At 41.6% G+C, this 16,001-nt stretch overlaps 1 protein-coding gene across 2 annotated transcripts in view; it reads right to left on the bottom strand.

Moving 5' to 3' along the window:
* LOC126248583 (mitogen-activated protein kinase kinase kinase 1-like) overlaps positions 1-16,001 on the bottom strand; it is a 182,594-nt gene that overhangs the window by 109,813 nt on the left and 56,780 nt on the right. For both annotated transcript variants that reach the window (XM_049949690.1, XM_049949691.1), the window contains exon 8: positions 11,574-11,675. In XM_049949690.1, the coding sequence (XP_049805647.1) occupies positions 11,574-11,675 (102 nt within the window). The remainder of the gene's footprint in view (positions 1-11,573; positions 11,676-16,001) is intronic.

A 16,001-nucleotide genomic window follows, 5' to 3' on the forward strand; every position in this document is an offset into this window, starting at 1 on the left:
TGGCAACCCGTGTCTGTGGCCCTCTGAGTCTCTTTGACGAATAGCGCGAGCTGGGTTTCACACGATTGTCTTTCTCAAAACCCATGCTGATTCCTACAGAGTAGATTTCTAGTCTCCAGAAAAGTCATTATACTCAAACATAATACGTGTTCCAAAATTCTACAGCTGATTGACGTTAGAGATATAGTCCTATAGTTCTGCACATCTGTTCGATGTCCCTTCTTGAAAACGGGCCCTTTTCCAATCTTTTGGAATGTTACGCTCTTCTAGAGACCTACGGTGCACCACTGCAAGAAAAGGGGGGGGGGGGGCAAGTTCCTTCGCGTACTCTGTGTAAAATCGAACTGGTACCCCATCAGGTCCAGCGGCCTTTCCTCTTTTGAGTGATTTTAATTGTTTTTCTATCCCTCTGTCATCTCTTTCGATATCTACCATTTTGTCATCTGTGCGACAATCTAGAGAAGGAACTACAGTGCAGCCTTCCTCTGTGAAACAGCTTTGGAAAAAGGTCCGATTGAAGGAAGGCGTTTCAGGGGGAGGGCTGCTATATTCGTTACCAGTAGGTTTCAACAAAACTTAAGCGTTACAGAGATGCTTCGGGAACTCAAACTGGAATCCCCAGATGGAAGGCAGCGTTCCTTTCGGGAAACATTATTGAGAAAATTTAGAGAATGCATTTGAAGCTGACTGCCAAACAATGCTACTCCCGCCAACATACAATGCACGTAAGTACCACGAAAATAAGACATGAGAAATTAGGGCACATATGGAGGTGTACAGACAGTTGTTTTTCCCTTGCTCTACTTGCGAGAGGAACAGGAGGGGAAATGACAAGTAGTGGTACAGAGTACCCTCCGTCATGCTCCTTACGTTGGCTTGCAGAGCATCTATGTAGATGTAGATGGCACAGCAGAATAACAAATCCAACAAGTAACTCAAGATCAAAAACCCTATGATGCAGTGAATTCAGAGCCAAGGCAACAATGTGTATCAAGAGCAATACAATTGCACAGATAGACGACGACTGACTGCAGAGCTGCTGCACCGCTTGCTTTAAAGGGTATCTGCAATTGTTGAAAGGCTGGCATGGCAGGCACGTTATCGTGACAGCACTTGCAGTGGCGACACTATTGCCCGCAGATGTAGCAGCACTTTCTAGTGTCTCTTATCGAGTTCCACACTTTTGGTAGGTCTTCAAACTTGCCGGGCCGGGGTACAAGATCTCTCCCCCCTGAAATAGGTACACAGGACTAGAAGCACCCTGGACAATGCCTGAAAAGGTGAGCTGGTGGCACGAGTGGAGTGCTGGCACAGAAACCCACCAGTGGTTGGAAGAAACTGGGGCATCTGGCAACATAAAGAGGCAGGGCAGTGTGGGCAATGACAGTGTGGGCAACAATGACCGAGAGGGTAGAGGTTGCACCGAGACCTCCACTTCCATGCTTGCATCCACGGAACTGCCACTGGTGCCCTGGAGTGCAAGTTGTACCGGTGCATTAGGGGATCGAGAAGGGTGGGCATTCCACGTCCCACTAAGCCGTTGAAGGTGGTGCAGTTGGTAGATGGGGACAGAGCTGATTGGTATAATGGCACTCCAAGCCCCTCAGGAGTGTCAACCACCATAAGGTCCCACCAATGGGTGGAAACCATCATAGCTGGCATTCATGACAGTTTCACCACATATGAACGTGCCCGCGTGCTGGATCCAGGTTCCTTGGGCTGTGGGGCTAGGAGATGGAGAAGAGTATGTGGTTCCTGGCCACAGAGGAGCTCTGTTGGGCTACAATTGTGGACAGTGGTGGTCTTGTGGGTGACCGACCGCAACTCCTGGTCTTGCGGTAGTGTTCTCGCTTCCCGCGCACGGGGTCCTCGGTTCGATTCCCGGCAGGGTCAGGGATTTTTCCTGCCTCGAGATGACTGGGTGTTGTTGTGTCATTTTCATCATCATCAATAATCCCCATTATGGTCGGAGGAAGGCAATGACAAACCATCTCCGCTAGGACCTTGCCTAGTATGGCGGTGCGGGTCTCCCGCATTGTCCCCTATGCTCCTTGGAGTATGGCACCTCATCATCATGTGGGTGGTCAAAAACAGAGTGAGTGCAATGGTGCTGGTGGAAGTTCACACCAATTTTAATGTTTGTTGTTTAAACATTGGCACCACAAGCCGTGCTTAGCCATTGGAGAACGAGTGAAATGGGTGCTCGATGTCAATGGAGGTGAAAAACTGTGTGAAAGCTGTTACCAGAGAATTGGGCACCTCTGTCCGTCACAATGGTGCAGGGAAGCTGTTCGATGCTGAGAACCTAGATGTGTGCACGGAGGGTGGTGTCCATGGTGAGGGTCTCTATGCGGACGACATATGGGTAGTTAGAATAAGTGTCCACAACAATGAGCCACACACAACACACAAAGAAGTCAGCAAAGTCCAGATGAATGCGGTCCAAGGTGAGGCGCGAATGGTGGGGTGGAGGGGAGGGGGGAAGGGGGGAGGGAGGTGGGCTGGTGTGTGAAAGACTGGGAAGGAGCAGCTTGGTTACATGCACAATGAGGCTGCTGTGTGCCGTGGCTTTCACATCTTTGTTCAGTCCTGGCCAGTAAGCATGTCGCCTTGCAAGGCTTCTCACTTGCGAAATACCCCAATGCTCACGATGGAGGAGTTGCAAAACATGAGGGTGCAGGGTAGATGGGATAACACAGTGTGTATCCACCTCTACATCAAGCAGGAGAACATCGGAGACAACTGACAAATGGCGGGTGAGATGAGCCCAGGCCTGGAGTTCTGGATTTTTGGACTTTGAAAAATAAGTGGGGCTTTAAGACAGGGTCATGCAATGTGGCTGCGGCAATTTGAGTAGCTGTAATGAGAAACCCATCCCAGACATGCTGCTGTTCCATGTCAATGTGGAGACAGGAGACTTCCTATTGTTCAAATGCCAGATTGTGTCCTGAGAGTAAATGAGAGAGACATTCACATTTTTGTGTTGCACTGTGGGCTTGTATTTGTAATTAATGGTATAATTGTAGGAGCTGAGGAAAAGTGTCCAAAACTGGAGCCATTGCACAATCCACTCTGGACGCCAGGAGTGGGATCCAAAGAGTGCTACCAGCCATTTGTGATCATAATGATGGTGAACTTGGTCACAACTAGTTAAACATTGAACTTCTTCATGACAAAGATAATTGCCAAAGCTTCTTTTTTTTGTATCTGTGAGCAGTTCTTTTGAGTGGGTGTCAGTGTCTCTGACGCACAGGCAGTTGGTTGCTCAGTACCGTAGTTATTCCTGTGCGACAGCACTGCACCAGTGCCACAGGGAGACGCATAAGTGGCCAAACCCACAGGACGTGATGGATCAAAGGGTTTAAAGTAGGGTGTTAACCACAGCAAATGCTTCAGCTGTGTGAATGCACGCTCATAGGCAGCTGACCACCTGTACTCTAGGCCCTTCTTCTGCAACTGGTTGACCAGATGCATAAATGTGGAGTGCTTGCTGAAGGAACTTAAAATAATAATTCATTTTTCCCAAAAAAGCCTGTGGCTCCTGTCAGATTTGGAGGCAGAGTCAAGGGTTAATACTAGAAATGTTGCTATCAATGGGCCAGATCCCACCTTTTTTGAGCAAGTGTCTGAGGTATTCCACTTAATCCTGAAAAAATGCATTTGTGAGGGTGATATTTGCGGCCTGCATCACACAATGTATCAAAGAAGGTACAAATGTTGCACAGGTGGTTCTGACATGTAGTGCCCTTGACAATAATACAGTCGAGATAGTCGGTACATGCAGGGATGGACATGGTTAACTATTCCAGGTATCTCTGTAAGATCGCTGGAGTGGAGAAGGTTCCAAAGTGCATAAGCCAAAGGGAGTGTTAACTATCATAATGTGTTGCAATTCCTCATGCAGTGGGCTCTGCACATATGAGTTGACAAGGTCTACCTTAGAAATATATTTACTGCTGACAAGCATCGTGAAGGGATTCTCTTGACATCAAATGTGGTAGGTTTCAACTTGTGGCTGGGCACTATTTGTCGATTCAAAATCCCTGCAAGCCAGAGATAGCCATTGGGCTACCAGTGGTGTGACCTAAGCATTGGTTTTAAAAGGTTCAATCACCCCAGCTTCGTGGAGGCGATGGAGCTCATGCTTAACGGCCGTTTGCAGGGAGACAGGAAGAGGACGCCCAGCAGAAATGGGGTACAATATCTGGACGTAAGGAGATATGAGCCTGGAAATCTGTGGCACACCACAGGCCAAGTGCCAAGTGTGAATAGAGGAGGAGGAAGCACAGAGATCATCAGAGTCCCATACATGAACCACATCTGTGACCACCTGAATGTCATCTTTGATGGAGAATCCAAACAAGGTGAAAGCATCCAAACAAGGTGAAAGCATCCGGACCAAAAATGTTATCAGCCAAGTGACTATTGAAACAAACAGAGTTATCAGCTGTGTGATCTTTTTGTACATAACAGTGATTGTGAATTGACCCCTTAACTGAGCTGCCATCATACATGAACAATGTATGGGAGGGCAGGGAACCCAGATGCTCATACATGTGGAGGTTTATCAGGGAAACAGTAGCCCCTGCGTCTGCCTGGAATCAGAGATCCTAGTTTGCAATCATGAAGTTGATAAACAACTTAGTAGCGGAAGGGTCATCCTGGGGAACAACTGCCTGAAGTTCGTGCACTATCCTGTGATGCATCTGGGGAATGGGATCCGACTGTCCCAACAGCTTTTCACCGTCCAGAGATGCCCATATTTCTCAGAATGGGTGCAGTATGCCCACTGATCCACATGGTCTTCACATGGGTGCAATGTGAAGCAATCAAAACATGATGAGAGACAGTGCTGCCAATGCTAACGGAGTGTTACTGGCTGTTCAGAGGCTATTGACACATTTGAAATTGATGAATCATGATGCCGCCACTGAGAAAATGACTTACAAACATTCCATCCCCAAGGCTTCAGCTGGACCATTGCCACATGGGGTCAAGTCACGAGATGTTCATTTGCTGCCTGTGCGATCTCAAAAGAGTGTGTTATTTTCAAAATATCATCAAAGGAAGGGTTGTCCAGTTTGAGAGCTGCCCGAGTACTTTCAGATTAGAAACCAAATGGATTACAAAGACGCAAATCAAAGAATTAGCATGTGATGTTTTGCTAGCCAGGTCTGGACAAGCAAAATCACAATGGCAACTTTATCCACGCAAATCCATCACTCACAAATGGTATGACTGATTACGTTGCTTGTGGTATTGAGAGAACTCGAGGTGCAATGCGACCACATGTAATCATTTAGAATAATAATTTAAAAGCAAGGAATACACCTCTTGAAAGTAAGTTTGAAAGAATTTGATAGAGAAGCCAACATCTTTAGTAAGAAAAACATGTCTGGGAAAGCCCATGAAAGGAAGAACAAACATTCGAGAGCATCATCAGAAACCCGAAAAGTGGCAAAGAGCTGTTTCACTCCCTGCAAATACATGTCCCAATCCTCTTTGTCAATGTTAAATGTTGGAAATGCAGATGGGTGGCTCTACCTGAGGAGCAACCGTGCTTGTATAGAGTGGCCATCCCAAGCCTGCAGTTGATTCTTCGAAATTCCTTCCTGATGGAGCAATTGAATTTGCTGCTGATGCTGCTGCTGTTGTTGTTGCTGCTGCAATTGCTGCTGTAGGAACAAATGCTGAGATTGCTACTCAACAAGACGCATGAGTTTGATGTCAATGGGACACTGCTAACATTTTATCTTGCTACCAATTATAGTATCGGAGTCTGACAAGACCGGGAATGACTTAAGAACCAGTACAAATGGGCCAGCCAGCCAAGGCCATCACAATGAGTTGCCTGAGAGTAAACAGGTGGACAACAATATGAGAACGACAAACAACAGAGATGGCACGACAGGATAACCAGTTCGGCAGGTAAACCAAGACTGAAAACCTCAGGTATAGTGAATTCAAAACTGAGACAATGATGTGTAAAGAGATCAACACCAGCCGGAGCAGTAGCTTCTGTCAATACAGATTGCTGGAATGAAGAAGTCTATTACTCTCGATCAATTTTTCCAAAAAACTGATGAATATTCCAGGTATCTCTGTAAGATCACTGGAGCGGAGAAGGTTCCAAAGTGCATAAGCCAAAGGGAGTGTTAATGACCATAATGTGTTGCAATTCTTCTTGATCCACAGTACAATTTGTGAGTATGTGTGACGATTTTCGTTTTTCTCTTTGTGTATGTGGTGGTACTGCAACTCGTATCCTGGTCTAGTGAGTCTGAAGGCCCACCAGAAGCTATGGAACTCAATGAAAGCTGGTAGACAGTGGTGCTATGTCGTCAAGTAATGGTGCCACCACTGCAAGCACTGCTGTGAGGACACGCCCACTGTGCTGGCCTATCAATGCCCCTGGCTGCCCTTTAAAGCCAGCGGCACAGTAGCCCTGTAGTCAGTCATCATTTCTCTGTGCTACAGTATTGATCTCACTACACATTGTTGTCAGAATTCTGAATTATATATACATGGGCCAGTCAAATTAATGTGGCCACCATGTATGTTCAATGTCAATGTGCAATACCGTATTTACTCGAATCTAAGCCGCACTTTTTTTCCGGTTTTTGTAATCCAAAAAACAGCATGCGGCTTAGAATCGAGTGCAAAGCAAGCGGAAGTTCTGAAAAATGTTGGTAGGTGCCGCCACAACTAACTTCTGCCGTCAAATATATGTAGTGCTACACAGGCATGCTTTGTAGATAAATACTGGCGCCAAAAACTCTGCGTCAGTAAATAAATTAAAAAAAAAAAAAAAGGTGGAAGACGAGCTTTTTTTCTCCGCCCAGAGTTTTGACCACTGCATTTTCATACATTATCCAACGAACTAAATACAAATTCCATATTGTTCATCTTCGAATGTAGCAGAATTTCAATGTACTACGAAAATCCGACTGGCAAGACTGTTAGGGATGTTTGTCAATGTGGCCAACTCTACGTTCTGAATTTTTTCCTACCTGTGGGAAGAGATGGTTGCTAATAGGAACCTGAAGAAATGTGAATCACATGCAGTATGCTCTGCACCATAAGAAAGAATACGAATATAATTATTTGGCATGTATTCTTTCGCGTTTGCTGCTATCTCATTTAAATCCTGTCTGCCTAATAAACTACGAAACTATAGTGAGACAATAGCAAACGCAGAAGAATATACGTATCGTGTCATGTTTATATTCGTATTATTCTTATGCCTATTAGTGATAGTCAGAAATGAAGCACGGCAACTGACTAGATTTTTAAATCTAAGACTAATTTCTGTGCAGAATTTGATGTACTAAAGAAGCGGCCGCAAAGATTTTCAAACGGAGAAAAATTTTCGCCTAACTCTCGTTCAGAACATGTTCTATCATACGCAGTCTATTATTTGGTTCTTGTTGATCATTATCAAAGAAAGCAGCAGTGTAGGTAACAGCAAATAGCAATCTCTTGCCATTGCTTCGCTAATAAGACGATTCCTCTCTTTCTTTTTTTATTGTAAGCTGCGGTAGCGCGCACAAAAGCGAGCCGTGCCGTGACAGGCGGTAAACACGCACTATCAGAATGCGACAAACAATGCATGACACAGTACAGTAATGCATTTTCAGCTTAGAGTGACGTAAACTCCTATAACAAAGAAAATAGCACTTATCAGATCAAAGCAAAATAAGCAACCGATTCAAACCAGACGAAGCACGTGAAAAAGGAAGGGTACCCGTATGAATACGGACGGAGCGCCTGACGCATAGCAGTGGCTACCTGGTAAAGCTCAACTGCTAAGCTTACGACTCGAACCAAACTACTGTAGCTGTATCGTCATTCATTCGACCTAAATTGTGTCTCATATTACAATGGACCAACTTTGTTTCGATTTGGAGGTGCGGCCTAAAACTTTTTTTCTCCCCTTGAATTTCGAGTCTCAAATTTCACGTGCGGCTTAGATTCAGGAAATTTTTTTTCCTTTATTTCGAGTCTCATTTTTCAGGTGCGGCTTAGATTCGAGTGCAGCTTAGATTCGAGTAAATACGGTAAGCACTCACAAGTGGCAGGTGGCAACAGTACCAGTGAAAGGTATATACAGAGTGTTGGTGGGATGTGGGAAACAGTGTAGCCATTGTCGTAATGCAGGAATGGAGCAATTTATCTGATATCCAAAAGGGTATGATCCTTGTCTTCTGAGCCAAGGGTGGAAGCAAATGGCTAAGTTTGTAAACTGTTCGGATGCTACCATAGTTAAAGTATACCGTGACAGTAAAATGGCATTATGCAAAACTGGCACCAAGGCAACTGTGGTTCACCACAGGCCATAGATCACAGGGGTGAATGAGGGCTGCTGAGATGAGTACAGGCAATTATAAGTACCAGTGCTGAGCAATTGTTTGACCAGATAAACCAAGGGGCTACCAACAATGTCTCCTCAATGACTGTTTAGCGAACGTTGCTGTGTATGGACCACAAGATAACTACTTTCCAACAATCTCTGGGGATCTAAACACTTTGTCCAGAAATTAAATTTTTCCTGAAATAGGGATTTAGTTCAGTTATGTTTGGAGAGTGTCCCAATGTCTGAAATGGGACTTTTTATATCATATTTGAACATGTGTAAGCACAAGCTCATCACGCCGAAAAGTAAAACATAGTTTAGCATGAACTCAACACTTTTGAGTAACGAGTACAATTATCAATTGGAGTCTTGATTTAAAGGAAGCACCCAGTAATAATTAAGAAGTCAGTTTTTATTCAAATGTTTTTACTGAACTAATGATACAGTATGAACATGATAGCAAAGGAAGTGGCAACAAGTGTTTAAATCTTATCCTTAGGTTTTGAAGATTCTTCTTTCCATCATTTGAAAGGTGGTGTCACTCCAGCTGATTCATGTTAAAAAGAACTGAAATGTGAGGAAAAATGCTAACGCTATCAGGTCATACTGCAGAGGGGGAAATGCAGACGTGATATTTTCTCTATTTCATTATTTTCACCGCTACCAGTACTGTTATCTACATAAGCCTGTTCCTTCATAAGAGCATCAAACAGTTCACTTAATGACCATGAGGTGTGAAAAAATCAGGACACCAGTATAAGAAACTCCTAAATTGTTTCACGTGCTGAAACATCTGTGTGCACTTTCATTTCTTTTTTACAAAAATCATTATTTTTCTGCAGCTACTGATGTTCTACCACAGCCAGCATTTCTACCATCTGTAAATTCACAGAATTTCATGCAGAAAAAGGCTAGTGCATAGTCTACAAAATGTCAATTTTCATTTCTCCCTTTCTCCTGAGGGATATTTGTATCTCTGCATAACAGCAACTCTGTATTTTGCTTTCAGAGAGTAGAGATGCTGGTGATATGTGCTGTTTGTAAGAGAACCATACCAAAACATTACTAACTGGAATATATTTAATGTGGAGGGGATCTGTCTGCTCCAGTCTTGGCATATAAACTACTAAGCAACTTTATAAAGATTTTTGCAGTTATCCACACACTACTGCTGGAGTTGTATGTGAAAGATGGCTTCCTTTAAGTTCCTAAAACACCTGGTTTTAAGGTTTACAGTTATGAATGCTGGCAACTTTTACTTTCAGCACTATTAACACACAATATTGTCAGTTTTGATTTACCTTTTCCCTTATCACATATTTCTCTTAAAACAGTGTAGATTTCTGAAAGTAGTAAAAAACATAGTTATATTACAACAGATAATGTAGATTTCTGAAGGTAGTAAAAAACATAGTTTCATTACAACAGAAAATGTTTTTGGACTCATATCCTTGTGTGTGTTGTGGCAAATGAATGTCCAAATATTCACAGCCTCATTTTCCACATAAATTTATGGAGTTTCTAGAAATGAATTAGCTCAACTTTTAGTGTATTGAATTTTCAGTCACAATCTGCAGCATATCTCAAGTATTTTGTGACAGTACATTTCTACCTTCAGAATTTTTCCACTCATCATTCAATGGAACCATTTTAGGAGGACAGTTCTCCCTGAATGACAACATACAAACATTTTTCATTTTCAATTAATAGGAACCAACACCATCAGCATTTAGAAAAGCTGAAGTCTTTTTTTCAGCACGATGTACCACATAAATATGATGCTAAATTATCTTTCTTTGCTGTGTTCCCGAGTTGTTACAAATGTTTTGGACATTACAAACAATCATCCACTTCTGTTGAATAGTAAGTGTTTTCCTTGTCATAATTTTGACCATTTGATAAAAAAGAGAATTTAATGATTGTTGCTGTTTCAACAGCAAAATATTTGCATCTGTTACTAATAATTGTTGTTCACTATATCTTATGCACAGTACATTTCTGAAAATAATTCTTATTTTTAAGTGCACTTTTTACTGTATAATGATGAGTTAAATAGGATGACCGCTGTGAGTGAACTGCTATACTGTTATGGAAATTTTGGTATAATGCAAACACCTGAAAATGTATTATTACTGAAATTTCTTGTCACACAGGTACTGGGAAATGTGAAGAAATTTTATTCTACAGTATTTACAAAACAAGATACATGAGGCATCAGAAACAACAATTTTTCATGTTTCTGCCTATGATGCAGCAGATTACAGGTAACAAGCATCACATTCAACTTATCACAATGGAAATAAAATAAGAATAAAAAATTTAAAAAGCATCAGAAAATGGGCATTAACTTCCAAAACACATCACATGCAAGATAACTGAAATAAAATTTGCATCTTTTGATGTTAAAAATGAAACCACTGTCTGTTTAACTGGAAGTTTTAACAACCATTTTATAAAGCATAAAGAACAAGATAAATAAAGAAAAGATAAACAAAATGAATGTGATTAGTAAGCACACTTAAATTTCACAGTACTCTCTGTGAAATTAAATCATATAACCTGAAAATGTGTAAGATATCTTCTCAAATACAAGCCAATCCTCACACAATCTACCTGCTTTATAGCAGCTTTATGTCATGGCATATGTGCTGCTCCAGTTCCCTCTCTCTATGAGAACACCCTCCCACTACACTTCTGTAGCTCTATGAGCTACTGCTTGAGAAACCATTGTAATATATGAATCTTAGCAATAATTAAGAATCTAACTAAAGAAAATGTTGTGTCCTATTCATGACAAGGTCGATCACATCTAGAGATCTTGGAATTATTGGTGAACTCAGTGGAATGGAGTTAGAAACTTGAGATTTAAAATATTGATCAATGTATTGACCAGAAGAAATGAATGTAATCACTGCTATTTAGTCTATCAGCATTTTGGCATTTCCTGTACAAAAATGTGGAATTACAGGAAACTCACAAGCGTGTTAGGAATTTAATCAATAATGTTTTTTAATATACATGTTAGTTCATAGACACATCAACAGCAGAGTGAATGATTCGTTCTGATATGAACAACTAATTTACATAAAATATAATTCAATGATAGAAGCATAGCCAATTGGTAAAAAATAAACAGATGTAAAATTTCTGATAAGTAACAATCTTTTGTTTAGCCTTCTTTTAAAAAATAATAATAGACAAATGGGTTGTAATGACTTACCTGTGACGGAAGACTGGGAGACTGTTCATGCAGAGAAGTTTGTTGCCAACTTGCAGGTGGCGGATGACAATGCTTTGGTTGGGGTGTTACAAGATCTGGGGTCTGAAACAGTAGGTTATACGTAAAATTCACATTTAAAGAATGAAATGTATTTCCTGTCAGAAAAGCAGTGATGTTAATAATTAAACACTCAACTTGTGTGAGAACAAGTATCTTGCACACAAAAATAACTTTTGTTCTCAAGATACAAAGAAACAAACCACGTCTCTCTGACACTAGTCTGCATGCCTGAATTAGCCTAAACCTACTGGAGTGCAGTAAAATCCCCAGTGCATTTCGCCTCAACATACATTTACCACCCAACATGTTACAAACATTGATGGTTAAATTTTTTAACACAGTTTTTCACCCTCCTCATAATTCTCACCAGTAAGCACAATTCACTACTTCCTGTAACCATTCACGGCCATTGTCATGCCTAATGGGGTGCCCAAAATGTGCCCAGTACATTTGGTATACAAGGACTCGTGGTTCTAGAACTTTCCTACCTCAGAGTTGCATATGTGCTAATTTTAATATCAGTTAATATTAAATGGCCTACACAATGCAATGCATCTTACTGAAATAAAGAAAATATACAAAAAAAAGCACAATTAATTCTGCACAGATAATTTTTATCTTCTAGCCACAAAATTTTTCAGTGAGTAATTAGGCAGCAGCTTCCCCATGAAATGTGGATCTTGCTGTCATGAGGTTGCTTGCATGCCTCAATGATACAGACAACCGTACTGTAGATACAATCACAACAACAGAGTATCTGTTGAGAGGTCTGACAAACATGTGGTTCCTGAAGAGCAGTCATTACAGTAGTTTCAGAGCCAACAGTCTGGATGATTGACTGATTTGGCCTTGAAACAACAACCAACACGGCCTTTCTGTGCTGGTACTGCAAATGGCTGAAAGCAAGGGGAAATTATAGCCACTCTTTTTCCCAAGGGTATGCAGGTCTAGTGTATGGTTAAATGGTGATGGCATCCTCTTGGGTAACACATTCAAGAGGGAAAATAGTTCCCCATTTGGATCTCAAGGCAGAAATTACTCAGGAGGATGTCACCAGGGAAAACAAAACTGGCTTTCTATGGGTCAGAGTCTGGAATTTTAGATCAATTAATTGGATTAGGCAGGTTAGAAAATTTTAAAAAGGAGATGGCTAGGTTGAGGTTAGATATAGTGGTATTTACTGAAGTTCGGTGGCAAGAGGAACAGAACTTCTGGTCAGATGGGTACAGGCCTATACATACAAAATCATGTAGGGGTAATGCAGGAGCAGATTTAATAATGAACAAGAAAATAGTAATGAGGGTAAGCTACTATGAACAGCATAGCAAACACATTATTGTAACCAAGATAGACACAAAGCCAACACTCACCACAGTAGAACTATTCCATATGTCACCTAGCTCCACAGATGATGAAAAGATTAAAAATGTATAATGAGATAAAAGAAATTATTGAGATTGTTAAGGGAGAGGAAAATTTAATTTTGTTGAGGGACTGGAATTCAATAGTGGGAAACAAAAAAACAGTAGGTTAACATAGACTGGGGGAGAGGAATGAAAGAGGAAGCCTCCTGCTAGCATTTTGCACAGAGCATAATTTAATTATCACTAATACTTGGTTTAAGGATCATGAAAGAAGGTTTTATATGGCAAAAAGACTTTTGAGACACCAGAAGGTTTCAAACTGATTATATGCACATCAAAAAAAGTTTTGCATCACCTCAGTTCCAAGAGTTCCATAACCTGTACAGAAAATTGGAATAGAGAGTAACATAAACATTTCCGCCCTTTTTATTGCTCATGAAAACCACACATTGCATGTTGTACCACTCTACAGCGAGACCTTCAGAGTAGGTGGTCCAGATTGCTGTACACACCAGGACCTCTAATAGCCTGTAGCACGTCTTCTTGCATTGATGCCATGACAAATACAGGCATCTTGCATTGATGCATGCCTGTATTCGTCATGGCATACTATCCACAAGTTCATTAAGGCTATGTTGTTCCACTCCTCAATGGCGGTTCGGCGTAGATCCCTCAGAGTGGTTGGTAGGTCATGTCGTCCATAAACAGCCCTTTTCAATCTATCCCAGGCATGTTCAATAGGGTTCATGTCTGGAAAAGACGCTGGCCACTCTATTCAAACGATGTCATTATCCCGGAGAAAGTCATTCACAAGATGTGCATGATGGGGGCGCAAATTGTCATCCATGAAGCCAATAAGCTGTCGATATGGTTGCACTATTGGTCGGAGGATGGCATTCACGTATCACACAGCCATTACGGCGCCTTCCATGACCACCAGCAGCGTACGTCGGCCCCACATAATGCCTGACCAGGTTGCCTCCAATGTACTGCACTGTATGGTGTTGTGGTTGCAAACATAGACCTCGACACGGATGTCGCGAGTGAAGTTGCACATCATGCGGCCTATTGCATACAGTTTGAGTCGTAACACAATGTCCTGTGGCTGCACGAAAAGCATTATTTAACATGGTGGCATTGCAGTCAGGATCCCTCCGAGCCATAATTCGTAGGTAGTGGTCATCCACTGCAATAGCAGCCTCTGGGCGGCCTGAGTGAGGCATGTCATCGACAGTTCCTCTCTCTGTCTGTATCTCCTCCATGTCTGAACAACGTCGCTTTGGTTTGCTCTACAATGCCTGGACACTTCCCTTGTTGAGAGCCCTTCCTGGCACAAATTAATAATGCGGACACGATCGAACCGCGGTACTGACCGTCTAGGCATGGTTGAACTACAGGTAACACGAGCCCTGTACCTCCTTTCTGGTGGAATGACTGGAACGATCAGCTGTCGGACACCCTCCATCTAATAGGCGCTCTTCATGCATGGTTGTTTACAACTTTGGGCAGGTTTGTGTCTGTGATACAACATCCACAGTCAATGTCTATCTTCAGGAGTTCTGGGAACCGGGATGATGCAAAAAATTTTTGATGTATGTAAAATGGTAAGATACAGATTTTGGAACCAGATTCTAAACCGTAAAACATTTCCAGGGGCAGATGAGGACTCTGACCACAATTTATTGGTTATGAACTGTAGACTAAAACTGAAGAAACTGCAAAACGGTTGGAAATTAAGGAGATGGCTACTGAATAAATTGAAAGAACCAGAGGTTTTGAGAATTTCAGAAGCAGCACTAGGCAACGATTCACTGAGACAGAGGAAAGGAATAAGTAGAAGAAAAATGGATAGGTTAGAGGCATGGATCAAATACATGAAGGGACAAGGCCTAATAGAATCACATTAAATACTGAATTTAAAAGATGAAAGGAGGCAGTAGCAGGAACCCAACTCTGGAATGACCTCCCACATTATATTAAAGTAATGAATAACATCTCCAGCTTCAGAAGACCATCAATGACACATCTACTAAAGCAACAATAATGATGATAACTGCTGTCTTTGTACGCACTTGTTACCCTTGTACATTCTTCTAACCCATCTGATCTTCCTCATTTCCCAGTAGTCTTAGCCGATGCAGTCTCCTTAAATTTCATTTCCCCAGAACTCGCTATATCAGAAAACATCTATCTTGTTCACCCATAAATTCTTCTTATATCTGCAACTATCATTATTGTTATTATTGCCATTACTACTACTACTACTACTACTACTACTACTACTACCACCACCACCACCACCTTCATCACTACTAGAGGCAGCAGCTGCATCAGTGCAAGTTCTACCAGTAATAACTTAATTAGTTCATAGTCAGTTTTAATTTACTCACACTGCCCCTTGAGACACTCAAATCATTTTAATACTAATTATATTAAAATTGTCATTCCTAGGTAACTATGATGTGAAATAGTTACTGTATGTGTGAGACCTTGGTCCAATGTAAAAGAAGGCTTGATGACCCTACTCAGATTAGGTTAAATGAATAAATGGGTAGACCATGTAACTAAGGAGGATGTACTGAACAGAACTGGTAAGAAAAGAAATTTATGGCACAACTTGACTACATGAAAGTATCGGTTGATAGGACACATTCTAAGACATCAAGGCATCACCAATTTACTATTGGAGGAAAGCGAGGGGGGGGGGGGAGGAAATAATAAGAGGAAGACTTAAGAGATAAATACAGTAAGCATGTTCAAAAGGGTGTAGGTTGCAGTAGTTATTCAGAGATGAAGAGGCTTGCACAGGATAGAGTAGCATGGGAAACTGCTTCAAACCAGTCTTTGGACTAAAGACCAGAACATTAGTTGACAGGAGGTCACAACTGTTTTATGCATTAATCTATGAGTTTATAAGTAAAGCTGAAATTCACCACTGTCAACATTTCAGAAAAATAGCGATTTCTCATAATAAAAGCAATACAAGATAATTTTTATAACACGA

Source organism: Schistocerca nitens, chromosome 3 (assembly GCF_023898315.1).
Source record: "Schistocerca nitens isolate TAMUIC-IGC-003100 chromosome 3, iqSchNite1.1, whole genome shotgun sequence".
Taxonomy (NCBI): domain Eukaryota; kingdom Metazoa; phylum Arthropoda; class Insecta; order Orthoptera; family Acrididae; genus Schistocerca; species Schistocerca nitens.